This window comes from Carcharhinus amblyrhynchos, chromosome 34 (genome assembly GCF_965287045.1).
Source record: "Carcharhinus amblyrhynchos chromosome 34, sCarAmb.v2.hapA, whole genome shotgun sequence".
Classification (NCBI taxonomy): Eukaryota; Metazoa; Chordata; class Chondrichthyes; order Carcharhiniformes; family Carcharhinidae; genus Carcharhinus; species Carcharhinus amblyrhynchos.
The window spans coordinates 3,023,419-3,048,908 of record NC_137357.1 but is presented as its reverse complement, the minus strand read 5'-3'; the positions used below and the strand labels follow the sequence as shown (position 1 = coordinate 3,048,908).

The window sequence follows — 25,490 nt, the reverse complement described above, 5'->3', positions numbered from 1 at the left end:
AGTTTGTACCTTCTCCTCGTGTCTGCGTGGGTTTCCTCCCACAGTCCAAAGATGTATGGGTTAGTACAATTGACCATGCTAAATTGCCCCTTAGTGCCCTGAGATGCGTGGGTTGGGGAGGGATTAGTGGGTAAATATGTGGGGGTAGGGCCTGGATTGTGGTCAGTGCAGACTCAATGGGCCCAATGGCCTCTTTCTGCATTGTAGGGTTTCTATGATTCTATTTAACCCCATTTCCCAGTCCTTGTGTGTTACGGTGTTCCAAATGCTCATCTAACTGTTGTGAGTGTTCCCGCCTCTAAACCCCCCTTTCAGGGAGCGAGTCCCCCCACCCTCTGGGTGAAAAAACTTTTCCTCAAATCCCTTCTCAGTCTCCTGCCCCTTCCCTTAAGTCTCTGCCCCCTCTACTGAGGGGAAAAGTTCCTCCCTATCCATGTCCCTCATCATTCTGTACCCCTCGATCGGGTCCCCCCTCAGCCTTCTCTGCTCCGAGGAAATCAATCCCAGTATAACCAGCCTCTCTTCATAGCTGGAACGCTCCATCCCAGGCAGCATCCTGATGAATCTCCTCTGCACCCCCTCCAGCGCGATCACGTCCTTCCTATAATGTGGCGACCAGAACTGCACACAGTACTCCAGCTGTGGCCTCACTAGTGTTTTACACAGCTCCATTATAATCCCCCTTCTCTTATCATAGAAACCCTACAGTGCAGAAGGAGGCCATTCGGCCCATCGAGTCTGCACTGACCACAATCCCACCCAGGCCCGACCCCCATATCCCTACATATTTACCCACTAATCCCTCTAACCTATACTTCTCAAGACACTAAGGGACAACTTTTAGCATAACCTGGAGGAAACCGGAGCAAACCCACACAGACACGAGGAGAATGTGCAAACTCCATACAGACAGTGACCTGAGCTGGGAATCGAACCCAGGCCCCTGGAGCTGTGAGGCAGCAGTGCTAACCCACTGTGCTACTGTGCCGCCCTCTTATATTCTAAGCCTCAGCTAATAAAGGCAATTATGCTTTCTTAACCACCTCATCTACGTCCTGCTGCCTTCAGGGAGTTTTGGGCAGGCATTACAACGTCCCTGTGGTCCTCTGTACTTTTGAGTGTTCGACCGTTCTCTGTGTATCACCTTGTCTTGTTAGTCCCCTCAGAATGCATCATTGCCCAGGTTTCAGAGTGAGACTGTATCCCAGTGTGAGACAGCTCAGTAACACAGACTGAAGTTCATGGATTAAAACTGGGAGGGAAAGAGAGTTGAAGAGATGACTTTTTCTCAGTCTGGGACGGGTGGTGGTGGGGGCACGGGGGGTGTAGGAACAACACGGAGGAGACCCCCCCACCACCCCCCCCTCAGTTATAGGGTGGCACAGCAGCACAGTGGTTAGCACTGCTGCCTCACAGCACCAGGGACCAGGGTTTGATCCCTAGCTCGGGTCACTGTCTGTGCGGAGTCTGCACATTCTCCCCGAGTCTGCGTTGGTTTCCTCTCACAGTCCGAAAGTCATGCTGGTTAGGTGCTAAATTCTTCCTCAGTGTAACCCGAACAGGAGTGTGGCGACTAGGGGATTTTCACAGTAACTTCATTGCCTAATGTGTGACTCCTAAAAAAAAACTTCAAGTTAACCTCAGGAACAAGGATCACTCCCGTGTGTGGCAAACATTTTAATTTGGAGGAGAAGGGAAAAATCTCAAAAAATTCCAAATAACATGGAACTTGGGAATGGAGAAAGCTGCGGAACGAGTTTTGGAAACTGTGACGAGAATAGATAGAATCATAGAATTTCTACAGTGCAGAAGGAGGCCATTCAGCCCATCAAGCCTGCACCAACAATTCCATCCATGCCCTATCCACGTAACCCCTGTATATTTACCCGGCTCGTCCCCCTGACCCCAATGGGCAATTTAACATGGCCAATCCCCCTAACCTGCACATCTTTGGACACTAAGAGGCAATTTAGCATGGCCAATCCACCTAACCTGCACATCTTTGGACACTAAGAGGCAATTTAGCATGGCCAATCCACTTAACCTGCACATCTTTGGACACTAAGGGGCAATTTAGCATGGCCAATCCACCTAACCCACACATCTTTTGTACTGTGGGAGGAAACCGGAAACCCGCACAGACACGGGGAGAATGTGCAGACTCCACACAGACAGTGACCCAAGGCCGGGACTCGAACTTGGCGCTATGAGGCAGCAGTGCTAATCACCGTGCCGCCCATAGATAGACTGGTGCTTGACAGCCAGCGCAGACGTGATGGGCCAAAGGGCCTCTTCCTGTGGAAAACTTTATGATTAAGACTAAAACGTTATGCACCAGGATAGATAATCGTAGAGACATAGGTAAACAGAACATATAGCGCAAAGTGTGAGGTGATGATTGAGACACAAAAGCATTCTCCTTCTCAAGGTGATGAAAGGAAGAGAGAGAGACCCCGAGTGAGTCAATGCAAATTATAATCTTTCAAACTAGCCGGACAGGTTGACAGATCAGCTGATGACGTCGACAAGATCCTAATCTCTATAAATAGAAACGCCCAAACCGTTATAAAACAGGCCCCAATGAAAGGAAGGCTTCCAATTCTGAGCACTGCAGTTTAAGACTCACACGAAAGACTCTGACGAGGAGATTTACTGGGAATAGCTCAGGGATGCAGGGATTAGAGCAAAGCGGATAGAAGCAAGAGGATCCAGGCTTTCCAAAACTAAATGAAAATCGGACAAATGACAAAGAGTTTGAAGGAGTAAAGATGGGGAATTGGCCATCTGTGCTTGCAGGTGCCAGATCGGCTCGCTAGCCCGGTGGTTAGCACTGCCACTTCACAGCGCCAGGGACCCGGGTTTGATTCCCTGCCTCGGGTCATCGAAAGTGCAGAGTCTGCACCTTCTCGTCCGTGAGTCTGCGTGTGTTTGCTCCGGGTGCTCCAGTTTCCTCCCACAGTCCAAAGATGTGCAGGTTAGGTGGATTGGCCAAGCTAAATTGCCCCTTAGTGTCCAAAGATGTGCAGGTTAGGTGGATTGGCCAAGCTAAATTGCCCCTTAGTGTCCAAAGATGTGCAGGTTACGTGGATTGAATTTAGATGAATATTTAGACGGAATATTTTTAAGGCGGAGTCGGATAGATTCTTGATTAGCAAGAAGTGTGGGTGCGTGTGTGCGCGCGAGTGTGCGAGTGGCAGGGATTAAGCAGGAACATGGCAGTGAGATGACAATCCGACCACCCATCATCTCATTGGGTGCGGAGCAGGTCCGAGGGGCAGAGTGGCCTACCCCTGCTCCTCACTGGTACACACACACACACACAACGCGAACCATCGAGTGAGCACGAAGAAGGAGCCCAGATAAATTACATCCCCCTTTCTTATCGGTAAACTGATACACAATGTTCATTCGCAGAGATGTCCTTGGACGTTTATTAGCTTGTGACAAAGTTTAATCTGTTATTGAATAATAATATCTGAACAGCAAGTCCTGCTCGTCCTGTACCAGCTATGTTTGCATTCTCTGCCTGACCAACTCAAAAACTCTCCGCCAAATACCAGTGTCACACAGTCCCTTCAGCCCATCGAGTCTGCACCCATAATATCTACCAGGAAAGTCTCGCTAATCCCCGCACTTGTCCCACATCCTTGAATGTTCGATTCTGAGTGCTCTTCCTAATATTTCTTTTAAAGGTTGTAAGGTTTTCCGGCCTCCGCTACCTTCCCAGGGCATTCCAGATTCCCACCTCCCTCTGAGTGAAAAACCCTCTGCTGCCCCTCGCCCTAAAACTCTGCCCCCTTGTGACTGACCCCCTCAAGAGGAACAGAGGCTCCCTATTCCCCTTCTCCAAACCTCTCATAATCTTATATATCTCAATCATGTCCCTCCTCTGCTCTGGAGAAAACAATCTAAGTCTCTCCTTAGAGCTCAAATGGTCCATCCCAGGCTGGTGAATCTCCTCTGTACCTTCTCCAGTGCTATTCCATCCTGTAGTCAGGTGGCCAGAACTGCACAGAATACTCCAGCTGTAGCCTAACCAATGCTCTGTACAATATTACCCCCTTGCCACGTCTGATGAAAGAAGAGTCCCATATGCCTTCTTAACTATTCACCTTCTGCCAACTTCAAGGATGAGTGAATAAGTACCCCCAAAGGTCCGTCCTGTTCCTCTGAGCTTTCCAACGTGGTTTGACTCTCAACTGCCCTCCGAAATGGCCCAAGCCACGCAAGAAGGCAGCTCAATATTCACCTTCTCAAGGGCAACTCGGGGTGGCTAATCAGTGCTGGCCCAGCCAGCGATGCCCACGTCCCACCAGTGAATAAATAAAAATATCCTGTCGTTCACGGAGAGTAAAATGGGTCGTAACTGGGAAAAGATTGACTGTTCAGGGCTGAATGTACTGCTCACTTTCTCAGGAGACTAAGGAAATTTGGCATGTCCGCTACGACTCTCACCAGCTTTTACGGATGCGCCATAGAAAGCATCCTCTCCGGATGTATCGCAGCTTGATATGGGCTCCTGCTCTGCCCAAGACTGCAAAGAAAGGTCATGAATGTAGCCCAGTCCATCACGCAAACCAGCCTCCCATCCACTGACTCTGTCTACACTTCCCGCTGCCTCGGGAAAAGCAGCCAGCGTAATCAAGGACCCCACACACCCTGGACATTCTCTCTTCCACCTTCTGTCGGGAAAAAGATACAAAAGTCTGAGGTCACGTACCAAGAACAGCTTCTTCCCTGCTGCTGTCAGACTTTTGAATGGACCTACCTCACATTAAGTTGATCTTTCTCTGCACGCTATGACTGTAATACTATATTCTACACTCTCTACTTTCCTTCTCCCCATGTACTCAATGAATGGTATGCTTTGTCTTTATAGCGTGCAAGAATCAAAACTTTTCACTGTATCCCAATACATGTGACAATAATAAATCAATCAATACTTTTCACTGTATCCCAATACATGTGACAATAATGAGTCAAATCAAATAGCAGCTTGATCTTTCTCTACACACTAGCCATGGCTGTAACACTACATTCTGCACCCTTTTCTTTCCTTCTCCCCTGTGTACTCTATGAACAGTGCGCTTTGTCTGTATAGTGCACAAGAAACAATACTTTTCACTATATCCCAGTAGATGTGACAATAATAAATCAAACAATACTTTTCGTTGTTTCCTAATACATGTGACAATGATAAATCAAACCAAATATTAAGTTGATCTTTCTCTCCACCCTCGCTAAGACTGTAACACTATATTCTGCCCCCGCACCTTTCCTTCTTGAGGGCACAGCCTCAAGAAGGGGGCAGTTTAGATTGGAGTTGAGGAGGAACTTCTTCACTCAAAGGGTGGTGAATCTGTGGAATTCTTTGTCCATTGAAGTGGTGGAGGCTACCTCGCTGAATATATTTAAGTCCCGGGTAGATAGGTTTCTGATAGACAAGGGAATTAAGGGTTATAGGGAGAAAACGGGAAAGTGGAACTGATCCACTTCAGATCAGCCATGATCTTATTGAATGGCGGGGCAGGCTCGAAGGGCTAGATGGCCTACTCCTGATCCTACTTATGTTCTTCTCCCTAGAGACTCTATGAATGGTATGCTTTGTATAATGCGCAAGAAACAATACTTTTCACTGTGTGTTGATATGTGTGACAATAATAAATCAAATCAAATCAGAGACTGAAGGGATTGTGGAGGCAGTAGGGATTTCCTCGTGGTACGGGGACATTGCACAACCTAAAGTATTACAGGAAACTGAAGATACATCTTTCGGGAATCCAGGCAAGGGAGGAAACAATAAAATTTCAACAGCAGCATCTAGTAAAGGTACTCATTACAAAATACTTCACCGTACATCAATCATCAGCCATCAGTCATTGGGAAAGAACAAATATTGTTCTCAAGTTCTATAAGTTTCTGGATATACATACTACACAAACACGTGAATCACAGGGCAGTACTGTATGATCATAGAATCCCTATGGTGCAGAAGGAGGCCATTTAGCCCATCAAGTGCACTGACCACTCCCAATCCCACCCACACCCTATTTCAGTAACCCCACATATTTACCCTGCTAGTCTCCTGATGCTAAGGGGCAATTTAGCATGGCCAATCCCCCTAACCTACACATCTTTGGACACTAAGGGCAATTTGGCACGGTCAATCCACCTAACCTACACATCGTTGGACACTAAGGGGCAATTTAGCATGGCTGATCCACCTAACCTGCACATCTTTGGACACTAAGGGGCAATTTAGCATGGCCAATCCCCCTAACCTACACATCTTTGGACACTAAGGGCAATTTAGCATGGTCAATCCACCTAACCTGCACATCTTTGGACACTAAGGGTCAATTTAGCACAGCCAATTCACCTAACATATGCATCTTTGGACACTAAGAGGCAATTTAGCATGATCAATCCACCTAACCCGCACATCTTCGGAGTGTGGGAGGAAATGGGAACACCCAGAGGAATCCCACACAGGCACAGGGAGAACGTGCAGACTCCCCACAGACGGACACTCGAGGCTGAAATTGAACCCGGGTCCCTGGCGCCGCGAGGCAGCTGTGCTAACCACTGTGCCACCGTACTCTCTTACTTGTGCCTAGTAGATTGTGGACAGACTTTTGGAGGCGGGGGTGTGAGTCCGGAGTTACTCGTCACAGGATTCCCAGCCTGTGACGTGCTCTGATAGCCACAGCATTTGTGTGACTGGGTCTGTTCTGTTTCTGGTCAGTGGTAACCCCCACCTTCCCCTTCCCCCCCAGGATGCAGACGGCTAAGAGGAAGCGAACAAAAGTGCCCACAGTGGAGAGGGAGAAGCTTAATCTATAATTCGATGTTGACGAGAGAATAAGCCACGTGCTTAAAAAGAAATGACAGGCACAGAGCGAGCACTCCGTCACGAGATTGAGTCCGCAGTGGAAACCCACCCCTCCCGACCTTGGGGAGATTTGCACCTCGCTCAGTTTTGATACCCCCCCCCTTCTCTCCCGGCTCATCTCTGAGAAAGGATAATTTGCCGAACACATGTCAAATTCTACAAGCCAGTGGGCAGATCCATCCCAGTCACAACTTTTTCTCTGTCATATATAGAGAGAGAGAATGAATCACATCCTGCTACCTTCTCCCTCTGAGAACTACCCCCCCCCCACCACCATCACCAGTTCCCCAGTTCTGTGAAAGAAGAACAACCAGCCCTTCCCCCTCCCCATCTCAAATTCCTCAGTTTGTCACTCCTCAATCCCTGAATTACCCCCCTCCAGGCGAGGAGAGAGGAGGAATGATTAAAAACTCAGTTGAAGAAGGGAGGAATTTTCTTCCTTTCGCTGGGTTCGAACACACTCAGAAGGAGAAGAGTCGGCAAAAGTGGTGCGGGGGGGGGGGGGGGAAGGAAAAAAAAGAGACTCTCTTACCTTCTGTACTTGGTCATGTTTGAGTTCTGTAAAGTAATAAGCCACAAGGTGAGAAGCTATCATCTTGCCTCTCCAGCAAATCCTGGTTAAGGTGAATCGATGCTCTGTGTTTCGGTGCGGACAGGATCCTAGCCAGCTCTCTCCCTCTGATGCACATGCAGTGACTATCTGTGACTCTCAGGATGCTTTCACACGCTCCCCTCCCCTCCCCTCCGACAGAAAGAAAGCCTAGCTCAGGCACGTCACCACATCCTGTCCTGCCCCCCCTCTGCCATAGGCAGGCTGCTGTGGGTGTGCCTCTGACTACAACCATTCCTCAGCTCCCCATTTGGCTCCGGAGGGGGCTGGGCACTGCCCTGCCCACGGCGTGTCTGGGGAAGGATGCCGCTTTTAAAGGGACTGGCACGTTTCGGAGGTCTGGGGAGTCTGTACGCCGCGCACAGAGTTAGAGAGCACAGGGCATTCACAAATACACTCACACACACACACACTCACAGACAAACACAGCACACACAGTTAGAGAGCACAGGACATATTCACACACACACGCACACACACACACACACTGTCAGACACACACACGCAGATACACACATACACTCACACACAGACACACTCTCAGACAGACACACACACGCAGATACACACATACACTCACACACAGACACACTCTCAGACACACACACACACGCAGATTCACACACACACGTACACTCACACACAGACACACACACACTCACTCACACACACTCACTCTCACACACACACGTACACACACACGTACACTCACACACAGACACACTCAGACACACATACATGCAGATTCACACACACACGTACACTCACACACTCACTCACACACACACACAGGACACACACGTACACTCACACACAGACACACACACACACATACACACATGTACACTCAAACACAGACACACACTTGCTCACACACGCACACAGGACACACACGTACACTCACACACACACACACAAAGTTAGAGAGCACAGCATGCACACACACTCATACATACACACACACAGACACACACATACACAGTTGGGGGAAAAGGGGCAAATGGGGAAGATGGGGAGGGGGAGATAGGGAAAAGGGAACTGAGAGGGGGTGGGGGTGGTGCGATGCCGGGAGAGAGCAGACGGAGAAGATGGAGACTTTGGTAACAGGATTTAACCACCGTTCTTCTTAGAGAACTGTATCCATCCCCAGACCCCACAGCCCGCGGTGGGACATGGGTGCCAGACGTGGGCACAGGCGAATCCTCGAATGAGTGACTTCCTCTCTCAGTCTGGAGGTGTGGGGTGGTGGGGAGAGGCTGTGGTAGTGTGGAGGGGGGCGGGGATGGAGTTACGAAATATCCAATTCCAGTCTGAGTAAGTTAGTGATCGTACCACAGATAGCCTCAGGACCTCTTGTGTACGGGAGGGATTGGGGGTGGGAGACAGGGAATGCCCTGGAACAATTCCTAACAAAATACCCGAACAAGCTGTGGGTCTCCCTGCGATCAAATCCCCCCCTATGTTTTCATAGAATCCCTACAATACAGAAGGAGGCCATTCGGCCCATCGAGTCTGCACCAACCACAATCCCCATAACACCCACATATTTACCCTAGCCAGTCCCCCTGACACGAAGCGGCAATTTAGCATGGCCCATCCACCTAACCCACACATCTTTGCAGTGTAGGAGGAAACCAGGGCACCGAAACCCACGCAGGCATGGGGAGGACATGCAAACTCCACACAGACAGTGACCCAAGCTGGGAATTGAACCCAGGTCCCTGGCGCTGTGAGGCAGCAGTGCTAACCACTGTGCCACCGTGCCGCCCCAAAGTTTGCAAAGCAGAACCGGCAGTGATGTCATGGGTAAGCACAAGATCAACTGAGTCAGAGAGTCCTAGAGGTTTACAGCATGGAAACAGGCCCTTCGGCCCAACTTGTCCATGCCGCCCTTTTTTTTTAAACCCCTAAGTTAATCTCAATTGCCCGCATTTGGCCCATATCCCTCTATACCCATCTTACCCACGTAACTGTCTAAATGTTTTTTAAAAGACAAAATTGTGCCCGCCTCTACTACTACCTCTGGCAGCTTATGCCAGACACTCACCACCCTCTAGGTGAAAAAATTGCCCCTCTGGACCCTTTTGTATCTCTCCCCTCTCACCTTAAACCTATGCCCTCTAGTTTTAGACTCCCCTACCTTTGGGGAAAATAAATTGACTATCTAGCTGATCTGTGCCCCTCATTATTTCATAGACCTCTATAAGATCATCCCTCAGCCTCCTACACTCCAGAGAAAAAAGTCCCAGTCTATTCAGTCTCTCCTTATAACTCAAACCATCAAGTCCCAGTAGCATCCTAGTAAATCTTTTCTGCACTCTTTCTAGTTAAATGATATCCTTTCTATAATAGGAGGAGCAGAACTGTACACAGTATTTCAAGTGTGGCCTTACTAATGCCTTGTACAACTTTAACTAGATGTCCCAACTCCTGTATTCAATGTTCTGACTGATGAAACCAAGCATGCCGAATGCCTTGTTCACCACTCTGTCCACCGGTGACTCCACTTTCAAGAAGCTATGAACCTGTACCCCTAGGTCTCCTTATTCCGTAACTCTCCTCAACACCCTACCATTAACTGTGTAAGTCCTGCCCTGGTTCAATCTGCCAAAATGCATCACCTCGCATTTATCTAAATTAAACTCCATCTGCTATTCGTCAGCCCACTGGTCCAATTGATCAAGATCCCGTTGCAATTGGAGATAACTTTCTTCACTGCCACCAATCTTGGTGTCATCTGCAAACTTACTGACCATGCCTCCTATATTCTCATCCAAATCATTAATATAAATGACAGATCTGTGCGAGGCACAACACTGGTCATGATGTGGAGATGCCGGCGTTGGACTGGGGTAAACACAGTAAGAAGTCTGACAACACCAGGTTAAGTATTAACTGATTCATTTGATAGTAAACTCACAAGCTTTTGGGGTTTCTCCCTTCGTCAGGTGGATGGAGAGTTCTGGCCTCAGACAGAACTTATAAAGCACAGACAGTTTACAGATTACTGATTAGAATGCGAGTCTTTACAATTAACCTGCCGTTCAAGTCTTAAAGAGGCCGACAATGTGAGTGGAAGGAGCATTAAGCCCAGGTTAAAGAGATGTGTATTGTCTCCAGACAGGACAGTAAGTGAGGTTTTGCAAACCCAGGCAAGTCACGGGGGTTACAGATAGAGCGACATGAACCCAAGATCCCTGTTGAGACCGTCCTCATGTGTGCAGAACTTGGCTATCAGTCTCTGCTCAGCGACTGCGCTGTCATGTGTCGTGAAGGCCGCCTTGGAGAATGCTTACCCGAAGGTCAGAGGCCAAATGTCTGTGACCACTGAAGTGTTCCCCAACAGGAAGGGAACAGTCTTGCCTGGTGATTGTCGAGCGGTGTTCATTCATCTGTTGTCGTAGCATCTGCATGGTCTCCCCAGTGTACCATGCTTCGGGAAATCCCTTCTCGCAATGTATCAGGCAGATAACATTGGCCGAGTTGCAAGGGTATGTACCATGTACCTGGTGGATGGTGTTCTCACGTGTAATGATGTCATCCATGTTGATGATCCGACATGTCTTGCAGGGGTTGCTGTGGCAGGGTTCTGTGGTGTTGTGGTCACTGTTCTCCTAAAGGCTGGGTTGTTTGCTGCGAACAATGGTCTGTTTGAGGTTGTGTGGTTGTCTGAAGGCAAGAAGTGGGGGTGTGGGGATGGCCCTGGCAAGATGTTCATCTTCATCAATGACATGTTGAAGACCCCGGAGAAGATGTCGTAGCTTCTCCGCTCCGGGGAAGTACTGGACGACGAAGGGTACTCTGTCCGCCGTGTCCCGAGTTTGACTTCTGAGGAAAAACCGCACCGACCTCCTCATAGGGAGGATATAACACCCTGACAGAGTGACGGCTCATGATGTGGAGATGCCGGCGTTGGACTGGGTAAACACAGTAAGAAGTCTCACAACACCAGGTTAAAGTCCAACAGGTTTATTTGATAGTAATCTCACAAGCTTTCAGAAACGCTGTTCCTTCATCAGGTGTGTGGAAGGTGCTGATCAGGGAAGGGCAGATAAAGACACACACAGTTTACAGAATACTGATTAGAATGTGAGTCTTTACAGCTAACCTGCTATTCAAGTCTTAAAGGTGCAGAAGGCTCACCATTAAAGGCAATTACTCATGCGAGTTCAGGTACATTCTGTTCTTGGGGAACGGCAGCTGGGCACGTTCCATTCCTTTGTGTAGGGAGGGTTGTTTAAATATGCTTCTTCTCCCAAACTAATGGCCTTGGAAGAGAAAGAACACATAGCTACACACCAACTCAACTCAGCACAGAAACTAGACACAAGAGGAGGCCATTCAGCCCCTTACAGGCTGCTGCACCATTCATTATGACGATGGCTGATCATTGTATAGCATGCTTTGATAGTATTACACGCAAGAAACAATATTTTTCACTGTATCCCAATACACATGACAATAATAAATCAAACAATACTTTTCACTGTATCCCAATACATGTGACAATAATAAATCAAACAATACTTTTCACTGTATCCCAATACACATGACAATAATAAATCAAACAATACTTTTCACTGTATTCCCGATACACGTGACAATAATAAATCAAATCAACTCAAATCAAATTCAATATCCTGATCCCCACCCGTATCCCTCGATCCCTTTAGCTCCAAGAGCGAAATCTAATTTCTTCTTGAAATCACACAATGTTTTGGCCTCAACTACTTTCTGTGGGAGTGAATTCCACACATTCACCACCCTCTGGGTGAAGAAATTTCTCCTCACCTCAGTCCTAAAAGGTTTCCCCCTTATCCTCAAACTATGACCCCCTAGTTCTGGACTCCCCCCACCATCGGGAACATTCTTTCTGAATCTACCCTGTCTAACCCTGTTAGAATTTTATAAGTTTCTATGAGATCCGCTCTCACTCTTCTAAACTCCAGTGAATATAATCCCAACCGACTTAGTCTCTCCTCATATGATAGACCTGCCATCCCAGGAATCAGCCTGGTGAACTGTAAAGGGAATCTGTGACCCACTAACGGGCCCAGTCTGTGTCTGGTTCTAGTTGGAGAATGAGTGGCGTTACTGAACAGAAACTCAATTGGCCCAGCATGCCCCACCACTAGATTAAGGAACTGTTCTGGAGACCTCACTTCCTGCCTCCCCAAAGCCTGTCCACCACCCAGCATGGTTGGTGCAGACTCAATGGGCCAAATGGCCTCTGTAGAAGGACAGAAATACCTGGATCTGCACCTTAAGTGCTGTAAGGTACAGGGTTATGAGCCAGGTGCAGGAAGGTGTGAGTAGTAAGGGCTCCTGTGTCCATGGGCTGGTCTACAAAAGATGGACGAAGTGGCCTCCTTCTGTGCTGTAATCTTTCGATGGTTCTATCAGTTGAGAGCACACTCGCTGCTCTCCACCTGCCTGGATGGGTGCAGCTCCAAAAATGCAAAATATTTGACACCATCCAGGACAAAGCAGCCCCGCTTGATTGGCACCCCATCCACAAACATTCACTCCCTCCACCACTGACACTCAGTAGCAGCAGTGTGTACCATCTACAAGATGCACTGCAGCAACTCATCCTTAGACAGCACCTTCCAAACCCACCACTAGTCCCCCACCCTGGAAGGTCAAGGGTATCAGACATATAAAATTGTAGAATCCCAGAAGGAGGCCATTTGGCCCATTGAGTTTGTACTGACCACAGTCCCCACACAGGCCCTATTCCCGTAACCCCACACATTTACCCTGCTAACCCCAGCAGACATGGGGAAAAACTGGGGTCCGTTTAGCATGGCCAATCCACCTAACCGCATATCTTTGGTCTGTGGGAGGTAACAGGAGCACCCAGATGAAACCCATGCAGACACGGGGAGAATGTGCAAACTCTACACATGCCAGAATTGAACCTGGTCTCTGACGCTCTGAGGCAGCAGTGCTAACAATTGTGTGGCCCCTCAAGGTAGGTTCATTCAAAAATCTAATGACAGCAGGGAAGAAGCTGTTCTTGACTTGGTTGGTACGTGACCTCAGATTTTTGTATCTTTTTCCTGATGGAAGAAGGTGGAAGAGAGAATGTCCGGGGTGTGTAGGGTCCTTAATTATGCTGGCTGCTTTTCCCAAGGCAGTGGGAAGTGTAGACGGAGTCAATGGATGGGAGACTGGTTTGCGTGATGGACTGGGCTACATTCACAATGCTTTGGAGATTTTTGCGGTCTTGGGCAGAGCAGGAGCCATACTGAGCTGTGATACAACCGGAAAGAATGATTTCTATGCTCCAATCAGTGGGAGTTGTAGCTGACGTTCCAAATTTCCTTAGCCTCCTGAGAAAGTAGAGGCGTTGGTCGGCTTTCTTAACTATAGTGTCGGTGCAGAGGGACCAGGACAGGTTATTGGTGATCTGGACACCTAGAAACTTGAAGCTCTCGACCCTTTCTACTTTGTCCCCATTGATGTAGACAGGGGCATGTTCTCCTTTACGCTTCCTGAAGTCGATGACAATCTCCTTCATTTTACTGACATTGAGGGAGAGATTATTGTCGGTAGATCAAAACTGGCGCATTCCATCCCTATCAGCACTATGGGTGTACCTACACCTCAGCCATTCAAGATGGCGGCTCACCCACCCACCTTTTCAAGGGATGGGCAGTTAAATGTTCACCTTGCCACCAAGGCCCAGACCCCAAAGAGAAATGAAATGCCAACCATAAGCTTTGCTGGCTCTGATACCCACTTAAGTGAGCCAAACTATTCAACTATTTAAATAATCGCCATGGTAACTGGGGTTGGGTCATACATGGTGACCTGCCAGATATACCTTCAATTATCCATTAACCATTTCTGGGCGTGACAAGGACAGTATCTTAAAACAACAATGATATCTTTATGAACCAAGATAAGTGCTTGCACTCCTGCTTGTGATGAGGGTTGGGTCCAACCTCTTCAACTCAATCTTTCAAATTACAGCTTCCTTGAGCACTAAGGGGCAATTTAGCATGGCCAATCCACCAAACCTGGACATCTTTGGACACTAAGGGACAATTTAGCATGGCCAATCCACCTAACCTGCATATCTTTGGACACTAAGGGGCAATTTAGCATGGCCAATCCACCTAACCCCTATATCTTTGGACACTAAGGGGCAACTTAGCATGGCCAATCCACCTAACCCATACATCTTTGGACATTAAGGGGCAATTTACCATGGCCAATCCACCTGACCTGCACATCTTTGGACACTAAGGGGCAATTTAGCATGGCCAATTCACCTAACCTACACATCTTTCTGATTATGGGAGGAAACCGGAGCACTGAGAGCAAACCCACACTGTGAACACCACTTCTGCTGTTGAATCCTTTCCCTCATGAACTCTGAAAGCTTCCCTTTCCCATTATTTGTGACAGGAAAGTGGCACGGTGGTACACTGGTTAGCATTCCATCTCCATCAAGGATGGTCACCTCAGCACCTCACTGTACCGCAAGCCCACAGACAATCTCACAATGCTCCACTTCTCCAGCTTCCACCCTAAACATGTTAAAGAAGCCATTCCCTATGGACAAGCCCTCCGTATACACAGGATTTGCTCAGATGAGGAGGTTCGTGACAATCACCTCCAGACGCTGAAAGATGCCCTCATAAGAACAAGATATGGCGCTCGACTCATCGATCGACAGTTCCGATGCGCCACAGCAAAAAACCGCACCGAACTCCTCAGAAGACAAACACAGGACACAGTGGGTAGAGTAACCTTCGTCGTCCAGTACTTCCCCAGAGCGGAGAAGCTACGACATCTTCTCCGGAGTCTTCGACATATCATTGATGAAGACGAACATCTCACCAGGGCCATCCCCACACCCCCACTTCTTGCCTTCAGACAACCACGCAACCTCAAACAGACCATTGTTCGCAGCAAACTACCCAGCCTTCAGGAGAACAGTGACCACATCACCACACAACCCTGCCACAGCAACCTCTGCAAGACATGCTGGATCATCGACATGGATGACATCATCACACGGGAGAATACCATCCAACAGGTACACGGTAAATACTCTTGCAACTCGGCCAACGTTGTCTACCTGATACGTTGCAAGAAGGGATGTCCCGAAGCATGGTACGTTGGGGAGACCGTGCAGACGCTATTACAACGGATGAATGAACACCGCTCGACAATCACCAGGCAAGACTGTTCCCTTCCTGTTGGCGAACACGTCGGTGGTCACGGGCATTCGGCCTCTGATCTTCAGGTAAGCATTCTCCAAGGCAGCCTTCATGACACACGACAGCGCAGAGTCGCTGAGCAGAGACTGATAGCCAAGTTCCACACACATGAAGATGGTCTCAACTGGGATCTTGGGTTCATGTCGCACTATCTGTAACCCCCGTGACTTGCCTGGGTTTGCAAAACCTCACTTACTGTCCTGTCTGGAGACAATACACATCTCTTTAACCTGTGATCAGTGCTCCTTTCATTCACATTGTCGGCCACTTTAAGACTTGCACAGCAGGTTAGGTGTAAAGATTTGCATTCTAATCAGTAATCTGTAAACTGTCTGTGCTTTATATGCTCTGTCTGAGGCCAGAACTCTCTCCATTCACCTGACAAAGAGTTTAACCTCGAAAGCTTGTGAGTTTACTATCAAATAAATCGGTTAGACTTAAACCTGGTGTTGTCAGACTTCTTACCATGCTAAATTGCCCCTTAGTGTCCAAAGATGCGTAGGTTAGGTGGATTGGCCATGGTAAATTGCCCCTTAGTGTCCAAAGATGCGTAGGTTAGGTGGATTGGCCATGGTAAATTGCCCCTTAGTGTCCAAAGATGCATAGGTTAGGTGGATTGGCCATGGTAAATTGCCCCTTAGTGTCCAAAGATGTGCAGGTTAGGTGGATTGGCCATGCTAAATTGTCCCTTTGTGTCCAAAGATGTGCAGGTTAGGGGGATTAGCTATTAGGAGTTACAGAGATATGAAAGGATAAGATGCTCTTCCGGAGAGTCAGTAAAGGCACAATAGGCCGAATGGCCTCTTTCAGTGAAGTCAGGATTCTATGGTTCTACGCAACTATCACGTTGTGGCAAAAGTAGACAAACTAGACAAATAACAAGGGAGTGCTGGACAGGATATTAAAAAAGCTTAAATCAGCATATTGAAATTACCAACCGTGACTTGCAAGTAATCCTAGAATTTTCTTTACTCATTTGTGGGACACGGGCATTGCTGGCTGGGTCAGCATTTATTGCCCATCCCTAGTTGCCCGAGGGCAGTTGCAAGTCATTGAAGTGGCTCTAAAGTCACATCAAACATAGAACACTACAGCACAAACAGGCCCTTCGGCCCACAAGTTGCACCGATCATATCCATACCTACCAAGCCATAGAACTATCTATAACTCCCAATCCCATTACGTCCCACGTAATCATCCAGAAGTCTTTTAAAAGACCCCAGTGAGTTTGCCTCTACCACCACCGACGGCAGCCGATTCCACTCACTCACCAACCTCTGAGTAAAAAACTTAGCCCTGACATCTCCTCTGTACTGCTCCCCAGCACCTTAAACCTGTGTCCTCTCGTAGCGACCATTTCAGCCCTGGGAAATAGCCTCTGAGAATCCACCCTATCTATTCCTCTCAACATCTTATAAACCTGTATCAGGTTGCCTCTCAACCTTCATCTCTCCAGGGAGAAGAGCCCTAGCTCCCTCAACCTATCCTCATAAGGCATGCCTCCCAATCCAAGCAACATCCTTGTAAGTCTCCTCTGCACCCTCTCAATAGCTTCCACATCCTTCCTGTTGTGAGGCAACCAGAACTGCGCACAGTACTCCAAGTGGGGTCTGACAAGGATCTTATAAAGTTGCAGCATTACCTCCCGACTCCTAAACTCAATCCCTCAATTGATGAAGGCCAGTGCACCATACGCCTTCTTGACCACATCCTCTACCTGCGAGGCCGATTTTAGAGTCCTTTGGACCCGGACCCCAAGGTCCTTCTGCTCCTCAACACTGCTAAGAGTCCTACCCTTGATATTGTACTCCTGTAGGCCAGATCGGGTAAGGATGGCAGATTTCCTTCCCTACAGGGAACCAGATGGGTTTTTCCCACAATGGTTTCATCAGTAGATTTTTAATTCCAGATATTTTTTATTGAATTGAAATTCCACCGTCTGCCATGGCGGGATTCGAACCTGGGTCCCCAGAACATTCGCTGAGTTTCTGGGTTAATAGTCTAGTGATAAGACCACTAGGCCATCGCCTCCCCATCAATGGGAAGGGACTGAGTTTATTGTCACCAAAACTGTTAATAATACAGGGAGGTCAGTGAGCTATGTAGAGGACACAAAGGGTGGAATTTCACCGGCACATCTACCAAGGTTTGTATGATTCGAAGGAGAATGCCCTTTGGCCTCGGGTGCCACCATACAAACCTCGAGTTCCCGAATTGTGCAAGGCATTGGTGAGACTACATCTGGAGTAGTGTGTACAGTACTGGTCCCCTTACTAAAAGGAAAGATGTAACTATGTTCGAAGCAGCTCAGGGAAGGTTTACCAGACCAATACCTGGGAATGGGGAGGATTGTCTTATGAGGCAAGGTTGGAGAGGTTAGACTCATAGCCCTGGGGTTTAGAAGAGTAAGAGGTGATTAGATTGAAATATGTTGGACCCCACGGGGTCCTGGCAGGGTGGGTGTGGAGAGGACTCTTTCTCTTGTGGGGGAATCTAGAACGAGGCGGGGGTCACTGTTTAAAAATAAGGGGTGGCCCATTTCAGATGGAGATGAGGAAGGATGTTCTCTCTCAGAGGGTGGAGAGTCTCTGGAACTTTCTCCTACAGAAGACAGGAGAAGCAGAGTCTTTGAATATCTTTAAGGCAGAGAGATAGATTCTTGATTAACAAGGGGGGAGTGAAAGGTTATTAGGGGATAGGCAGGAATGTGGTCTTGAAATTACAATCAGATCAGCCATGATCTTATTGAATGGGGCAGCAGGCTCGAGGGGCTGAATGGCCATCTCCTGCTCCCAATATTTATTTCCCCATTTCAGCACTATTTATTTCATCATTTAAGTACAGCATTGAAAACCTCAACCATAAAGTTTATTTATTAGTGTCACAAGTAGGCTTATATTAACACTGCAATGAAGTTACCGTGAAAAATCCTCGAGTTGCCACACTCCTGTTCAGGTTACACTGAGGGAGAATTTAGCACCTTTTTAGCACAATCTTTCGGATTGTGGAAGGAAACCGGAGCACCTGGAGGAAATCCACGCAGACACAGGGAGAACATGCAGACTCCACACAGATTCCCAGGAGTGAGCCGGGAATTGAACCCGGGTCCCTGGCATCATTGCTAACTGCTGTGCCACCAAGTCATGCATACAATAGGACTGTATCAGTACTTTCCAAAAGACCAGGAAGAATAGCAGCAGAAATAGGCCATTTGGCCCATCGAGTCTGCTCCGCCATTCAATGACTGATCTGAAGTGATGATCCTCAACTCCCACTCTCCCCCCCATCTCCTCGATTCCCTTACTGACTGAAAATCTGTCAATCTCCGCCTTGAACTTACTGACCCAGCCTCTACAGCCCTCTGTGGGAAAGAACTCCACACACTCACTCCCCTCCAATAGAAGAAATCCCTCCCCGTCTCTGTCTCCAATGGGCAACCCCCTCACTCTGAGATTCTGCCCCTCTGCTCTTAGACTCTCCCACAAGGGGACACATCCTCTCAGCTTCAACCCTGTCAAACCGCCCCCCCCCCCGAGAATCCAATATATCTCAATAAGGTCACCTCTCATTCTTCTGAACTCCAATGAGTCCAGGCCCAATCTACTCAACCTCTCCTCATAAGAAAATCCCTCCCTACCCGGGATCAGCCTGGTGGACCTTCCCTGGACTCCCGCCAACACCGAGATATCTTTCCTTAGATGAGAGAGCCAAAACTGTTCTCGGTATTCCGGGTGAGGTCTAACCAGTGCCTTGGGAAGATTATAATTAGAGATCACCTCTATCATGGCAAGACCATTTCACTCTCAGAGGCTGACTAGTGATTAAGGTGAGGAAAGGATTAATCAAGATTAATTAGAATGGATCTCTGTTCCTTCAGCGGATCATCCCAGGCAATGTCACAATCAAAATTAATCCCTTTCCTGACAAAGCTTGGATGTTAAATATACCAAAGCCTGTCTCCACTTTCATTGAAGGAAAAGACCATAAGACACAGGAGCAGAAATAGGCCACTCGGCCCATCGAGTCAGCCCTGCCATGGCTGATATTTTTCCCATCTCCCGCCTTTTCCCCATAACCCCTGACCCCCTTATTAATCAAGAACCTATCTATCTCTGTCTTAAAGACACTCAACGATCCAGCCTCCACAGGCTTCTGCGGGAAAGATTCATCACTCATCCCACCACATAGGATTTAATGGGATTGAGGGTTATAGATAGGCCTGGTAGGTAGTGATATGATCGGCGCAACTTGTGGGCCGAAGGGCCTGATTGTGCTGTAGTGTTCTATGTTCAGTCTCTGGCTGAAGAAATTCCTCCTCATTTCTGTTTGAAAGGATCGTCCCTTTACCCTGAGGTTGTGCCCCTCTGGTTCTAGTTTTTCCCACTACTGGAAACATCCTCTCCACATCCACTCTATCCAGGCTTCGCAGTATTCTGTAAGTTTCAATACGATCCCCCCATCATCCGTCTAAACTCCATCGAGTACAGACCCAGAGTCCTCAACTGTTCCTCATACAACAAGCTCTTCATTCCAGGGATCATTCTTGTGAACCTCCTCTGGACCCTTTCCAAGGCCAGCACATCCTTACTGAGATACAGGGGCGCAAAACTGCCCACAATACTCCAAATGGGGTCTGACCAGAGCCTTATACAGCCTCAGAAGTACATCCCTGCTCTTGTATTCTAGCCCTCTCAACATGAATACTAACATTACATTTGCCTTCCTAACTGCTGACAGAATCTGCACATTAACCTTAAGAGAATGTTGAACAATGACTCCCAATTCCCTTTGTACTTCTGATTTCCTAAGCATTTCCCCATTTAGAAAATAGTCTATGTCTATTCCTCCTTCCAAAGTGCATAACCTCACACTTTTCCATAGTATATTTCTTTCTCCCCAGGTGGTGAGCTGCTGTCTTTAACCTGCTGCAGTCTCTTGAGATGTAGGTACACCTACAGTGCTGTTAGTGTGGGAGTTCCAGGATTTTGACCCAGTGACTGCAAAGGAACAGCCGATAGATTTCCAAGTCAGAATGATGAGTAACTTGGGGAGGAACTTGCAGGTGGTGGTGTTCCCCATGTATCTGCTGCCCCTGTCCTTCTAGATGGTAGAGGTCACGTGTTCGGAAGGTGCTTTGATTTGATTTATTATTGTCACGTGTACTGGGATACAGTGAAAAGTATTGTTTGATTTATTATTGTCATTGTATTGGGATACAGTGAAAAGTATTGTTTGATTTATTATTGTCACATGTATTGGGAAACAGTGAAAAGTATTGTTTGATTTATTATTGTCACATGTATTGGGATAAATGAAAAGTATTGTTTCTTGCACGCTATACTGATAAAGCATACCATTCATTGAGAAGGAAAGAGTGCAGAATGTAGTATTACAGTCATAGCTAGGGTGTCGAGAAAGGTCATCTCAGCGCAAGGTAGATCCATTCAAAAGTCTGATGGCAGCAGGGAAGAAACTGTTCTTGAGTCGATTGGTATGTGACCTCAGACTTTTGTATCTTTTTCCTAACAGGAAGAAGGTGGAAGAGAGAATGTCCGGAGTACGTGGGGTCCTTGATTATGCTGGCTGATTTTCCGAGATAGCGGAAGTGTAGACGGAGTCAATGGATGGGAGGCTGGTTTGCGTGATGGATTGGGCTACATTCACAACCCTTTGTAGTTTCTTGTGGTCTTGGTCAGAGCAGGAGCCAAACCAAGCTGTGATACAACCAGAAAGAACGTTGGAGCCTTGGTGAGTTGCTGCAGTGCATCTTGTAGATGGTACACATTGCTGCTACTGAGTGTCGGTGGTGGAGTGAGTGAATGTTTGTGGATGGGGGGCCAATCAAGTGGGGCTGCTTTGTCCTGGATGGTGTCGAGCTTCTTGAGTGTTGTTGGAGCTGCACCCATCCAGGCAAGTGGGGAGTATTCCATCACACTCCTGACTTGTGCCGTGTAGATGGTGGACAGGCTTTGGGGGGAGTTAGGAGGTGAGTTATTCTCCGCAGGTATCACCGTAAAATTGACTTTTCCACAGCACATTGTGCCTTCTTGACTCAAACATAGAACTCACGATGGATGATCAATATCGTTTGATCGCTCATTTTTCCTGACATATCTTTCTGTGAGAAGATCAGAGCTTAATCAATGCATTTTTCTGTGAGGGCATTCAAATGGACATTAGGGAAATTTAATCATCATCTTATCTCCAAGATGTTAAGATTAACTCAATATTAATGCCACGATAGTTCCTTGAAATTAATGATTTGACTTCCAGTGAAGGAATGACTGCCAACTCAGTAAGGAATTTGAATTGATGATTGTCCAGTTTCGGGACAGGCGAGGCCGTAAAATCCCACCTACAGTGTGTTGATATTATAGGGACAGATACACAGTGTATTGATATTATAGGGACAGATACACAGTGTATTGATATTATAGGGACAGATACACAGTGTATTGATATTATAGGGACAGATACACAGTGTATTGATATTATAGGGACAGATACACAGTGTATTGACATTATAGGGACAGATACACAGTGTATTGATATTATAGGGACAGATACACAGTGTATTGATATTATAGGGACAGATACACAGTGTATTGATATTATAGGGACAGATACACAGTGTATTGACATTATAGGGACAGATACACTGTATTATCATTACAGAGACAGATACACAGTGTATTGACATTGTAGGGACAGATACACAGTGTATTATTATTATAGGGACAGATACACAGTGTGTTGATATTATAGGGACAGATACACTGTATTATCATTACAGAGACAGATACACAGTGTATTGACATTGTAGGGACAGATACACAGTGTATTATTATTGTAGGGACAGATACACAGTGTGTTGATATTATAGGGACAGATACACTGTATTATCATTACAGAGACAGATACACAGTGTATTGACATTGTAGGGACAGATACACAGTGTATTATTATTATAGGGACAGATACACAGTGTGTTGACGTTATAGGCAGAGATACACAGTGTATTATCATTATAGGGACAGATACACAGTGTGTTGACATTATAGGCAGAGATACACAGTGTATTATCATTATAGGGACAGATACACAGTGTATTATCATTATAGGGACAGATACACGGTGTGTTGACATTATAGGGACAGATACACAGTGTATTATCATTATAGGGACAGATACACAGTGTATTATCATTATAGGGACAGACACACAGTGTACTGATATTATAGGGAGAGATACAAAGTGTATTGATAGTATAGGGACAGATACACAGTGTATTGATATTATAGGGACAAATACACAGTATATTATCAATATAGGGACAGATACACAGTGTATTATCATTATAGGGACAGATACACAGTGTATTGATATTATAGGGAGAGATACAGAGTGTATTGACATTATAGGGAGAGATACACAGTGTATTGATACTATAGGGACAGATGTACACAGTGTATTGACAGTATAGGGACAGATACACAATGTATTGACATTATAGTGACAGATACACAGTGTATTGACAGTATAGGGACAGATACACAGTGTATTGATATTATAGGGACATATACACTGTATTGATATTATAGGAGAGATAGACAATGTATTGACATTATAGGGACAGACACACAGTGTATTGACAGTATAGGGACAGATACACAGTGTATTGACAGTATAGGGACAGATACACAATGTATTGATATTATAGGGACAGATACACAGTGTATTGATATTATAGTGACAGATACACAGTGTATTGATATTATAGGGAGAGATACACAGTGTATTGATATTATAGGGACAGATACACAGTGTATTGATATTATAGGGAGAGATACACAGTGCATTATCATTATATGACAGATACACAGTGTATCGACATTATAGGGACAGATACACAGTGTATTGACATTATAGGGACAGATACACAGTGTATTGACAATATAGGGACAGATACACAGAGTGTTGATATTATAGGGCCAGTTACATAGTGTATTGATACTATAGGGAAAGATACACAGTGTATTGATATTATAGGGAGAGATACACAGTGTATTGACATTATAGTGACAGATACACAGTGTATTGATATTATAGGGAGAGATACACAGTGTATTGACATTATAGGGAGAGATACACAGTGTATTGACATTATAGTGACAGATACATAGTGTATTGATATTAAAGGGACACATACAGAGTGTATTGACATTATAGGGACAGATACACAGTGTATTGATATTATAGGGACAGATACACAGTGTATTGACAATATAGGGACAGATACACAGTGTATTGACATTATAGGGAGAGATACACAGTGTATTGACATTATAGTGACAGATACACAGTGTATTGATATTATAGGGAGAGATACACAGTGTATTGACATTATAGGGAGAGATACACAGTGTATTGACATTATAGTGACAGATACATAGTGTATTGATATTAAAGGGACAGATACACAGTGTATTGACATTATAGGGACAGATACACAGTGTATTGACAATATAGGGACAGATACACAGTGTATTGACATTATAGGGACAGATACACAGTGTATTGACATTATAGGGACATATACACAGTGTATTGACAATATAGGGACAGATACACAGTGTATTGATATTAAAGGGACAGATACACAGTGTATTGACATTATAGGGACAGATACACAGTGTATTGACAATATAGGGACAGATACACAGTGTATTGACATTATAGTGACAGATACACAGTGTATTGACTGTATAGGGAGAGATACACAGTGTATTGACATTATAGTGACAGATACACAGCGTATTGATATGAAAGGGACAGATACACAGTGTATTGACATTATAGGGACATATACACAGTGTATTGACAATATAGGGACAGATACACAGTGTATTGATATTAAAGGGACAGATACACAGTGTATTGACATTATAGGGACAGATACACAGTGTATTGACAATATAGGGACAGATACACAGTGTATTGACATTATAGTGACAGATACACAGTGTATTGACTGTATAGGGAGAGATACACAGTGTATTGACATTATAGTGACAGATACACAGCGTATTGATATTAAAGGGACAGATACACAGTGTATTGATATTATAGGGAAAGATACACACTGTATTGATATTATAGGGACAGATACACAGTGTATTGATATTATAGGGACAGATGCACAGTGTATTGATATTATAGGGACAGATGTGCAGAGTGTTGATATTATAGGGACAGATACACAGTGTATTGACATTATAGGGAGAGATACACAGTGTATTGACAATATAGGGACAGATACACAGTGTATTGACATTATAGGGACAGATACACAGTGTATTGACATTATAGGGACATATACACAGTGTATTGACAATATAGGGACAGATACACAGTGTATTGATATTAAAGGGACAGATACACAGTGTATTGACATTATAGGGACAGATACACAGTGTATTGACAATATAGGGACAGATACACAGTGTATTGACATTATAGTGACAGATACACAGTGTATTGACTGTATAGGGAGAGATACACAGTGTATTGACATTATAGTGACAGATACACAGCGTATTGATATTAAAGGGACAGATACACAGTGTATTGATATTATAGGGAAAGATACACACTGTATTGATATTATAGGGACAGATACACAGTGTATTGATATTATAGGGACAGATGCACAGTGTATTGATATTATAGGGACAGATGTGCAGAGTGTTGATAT

General features: G+C 46.0%; 2 protein-coding genes across 2 annotated transcripts in view; one reads left to right on the top strand and one right to left on the bottom strand.

Annotated features, from left to right (window-relative positions):
• Nucleotides 1-7,624, bottom strand: part of hk2 (hexokinase 2) — a 54,636-nt gene extending 47,012 nt beyond the window's left edge. The window contains exon 1 of the mRNA XM_080216935.1: nt 7,425-7,624. Coding sequence (XP_080073061.1) covers nt 7,425-7,487 — 63 coding nt within the window. The 5' untranslated portion in view covers nt 7,488-7,624. The remainder of the gene's footprint in view (nt 1-7,424) is intronic.
• Nucleotides 7,625-15,513: 7,889 nt separating this feature from the next.
• The window catches only part of snrnp27 (small nuclear ribonucleoprotein 27 (U4/U6.U5)), a 50,116-nt gene continuing 40,139 nt past the window's right edge, over nt 15,514-25,490 (top strand). The window contains exon 1 of the mRNA XM_080216881.1: nt 15,514-15,559. Coding sequence (XP_080073007.1) covers nt 15,514-15,559 — 46 coding nt within the window. The remainder of the gene's footprint in view (nt 15,560-25,490) is intronic.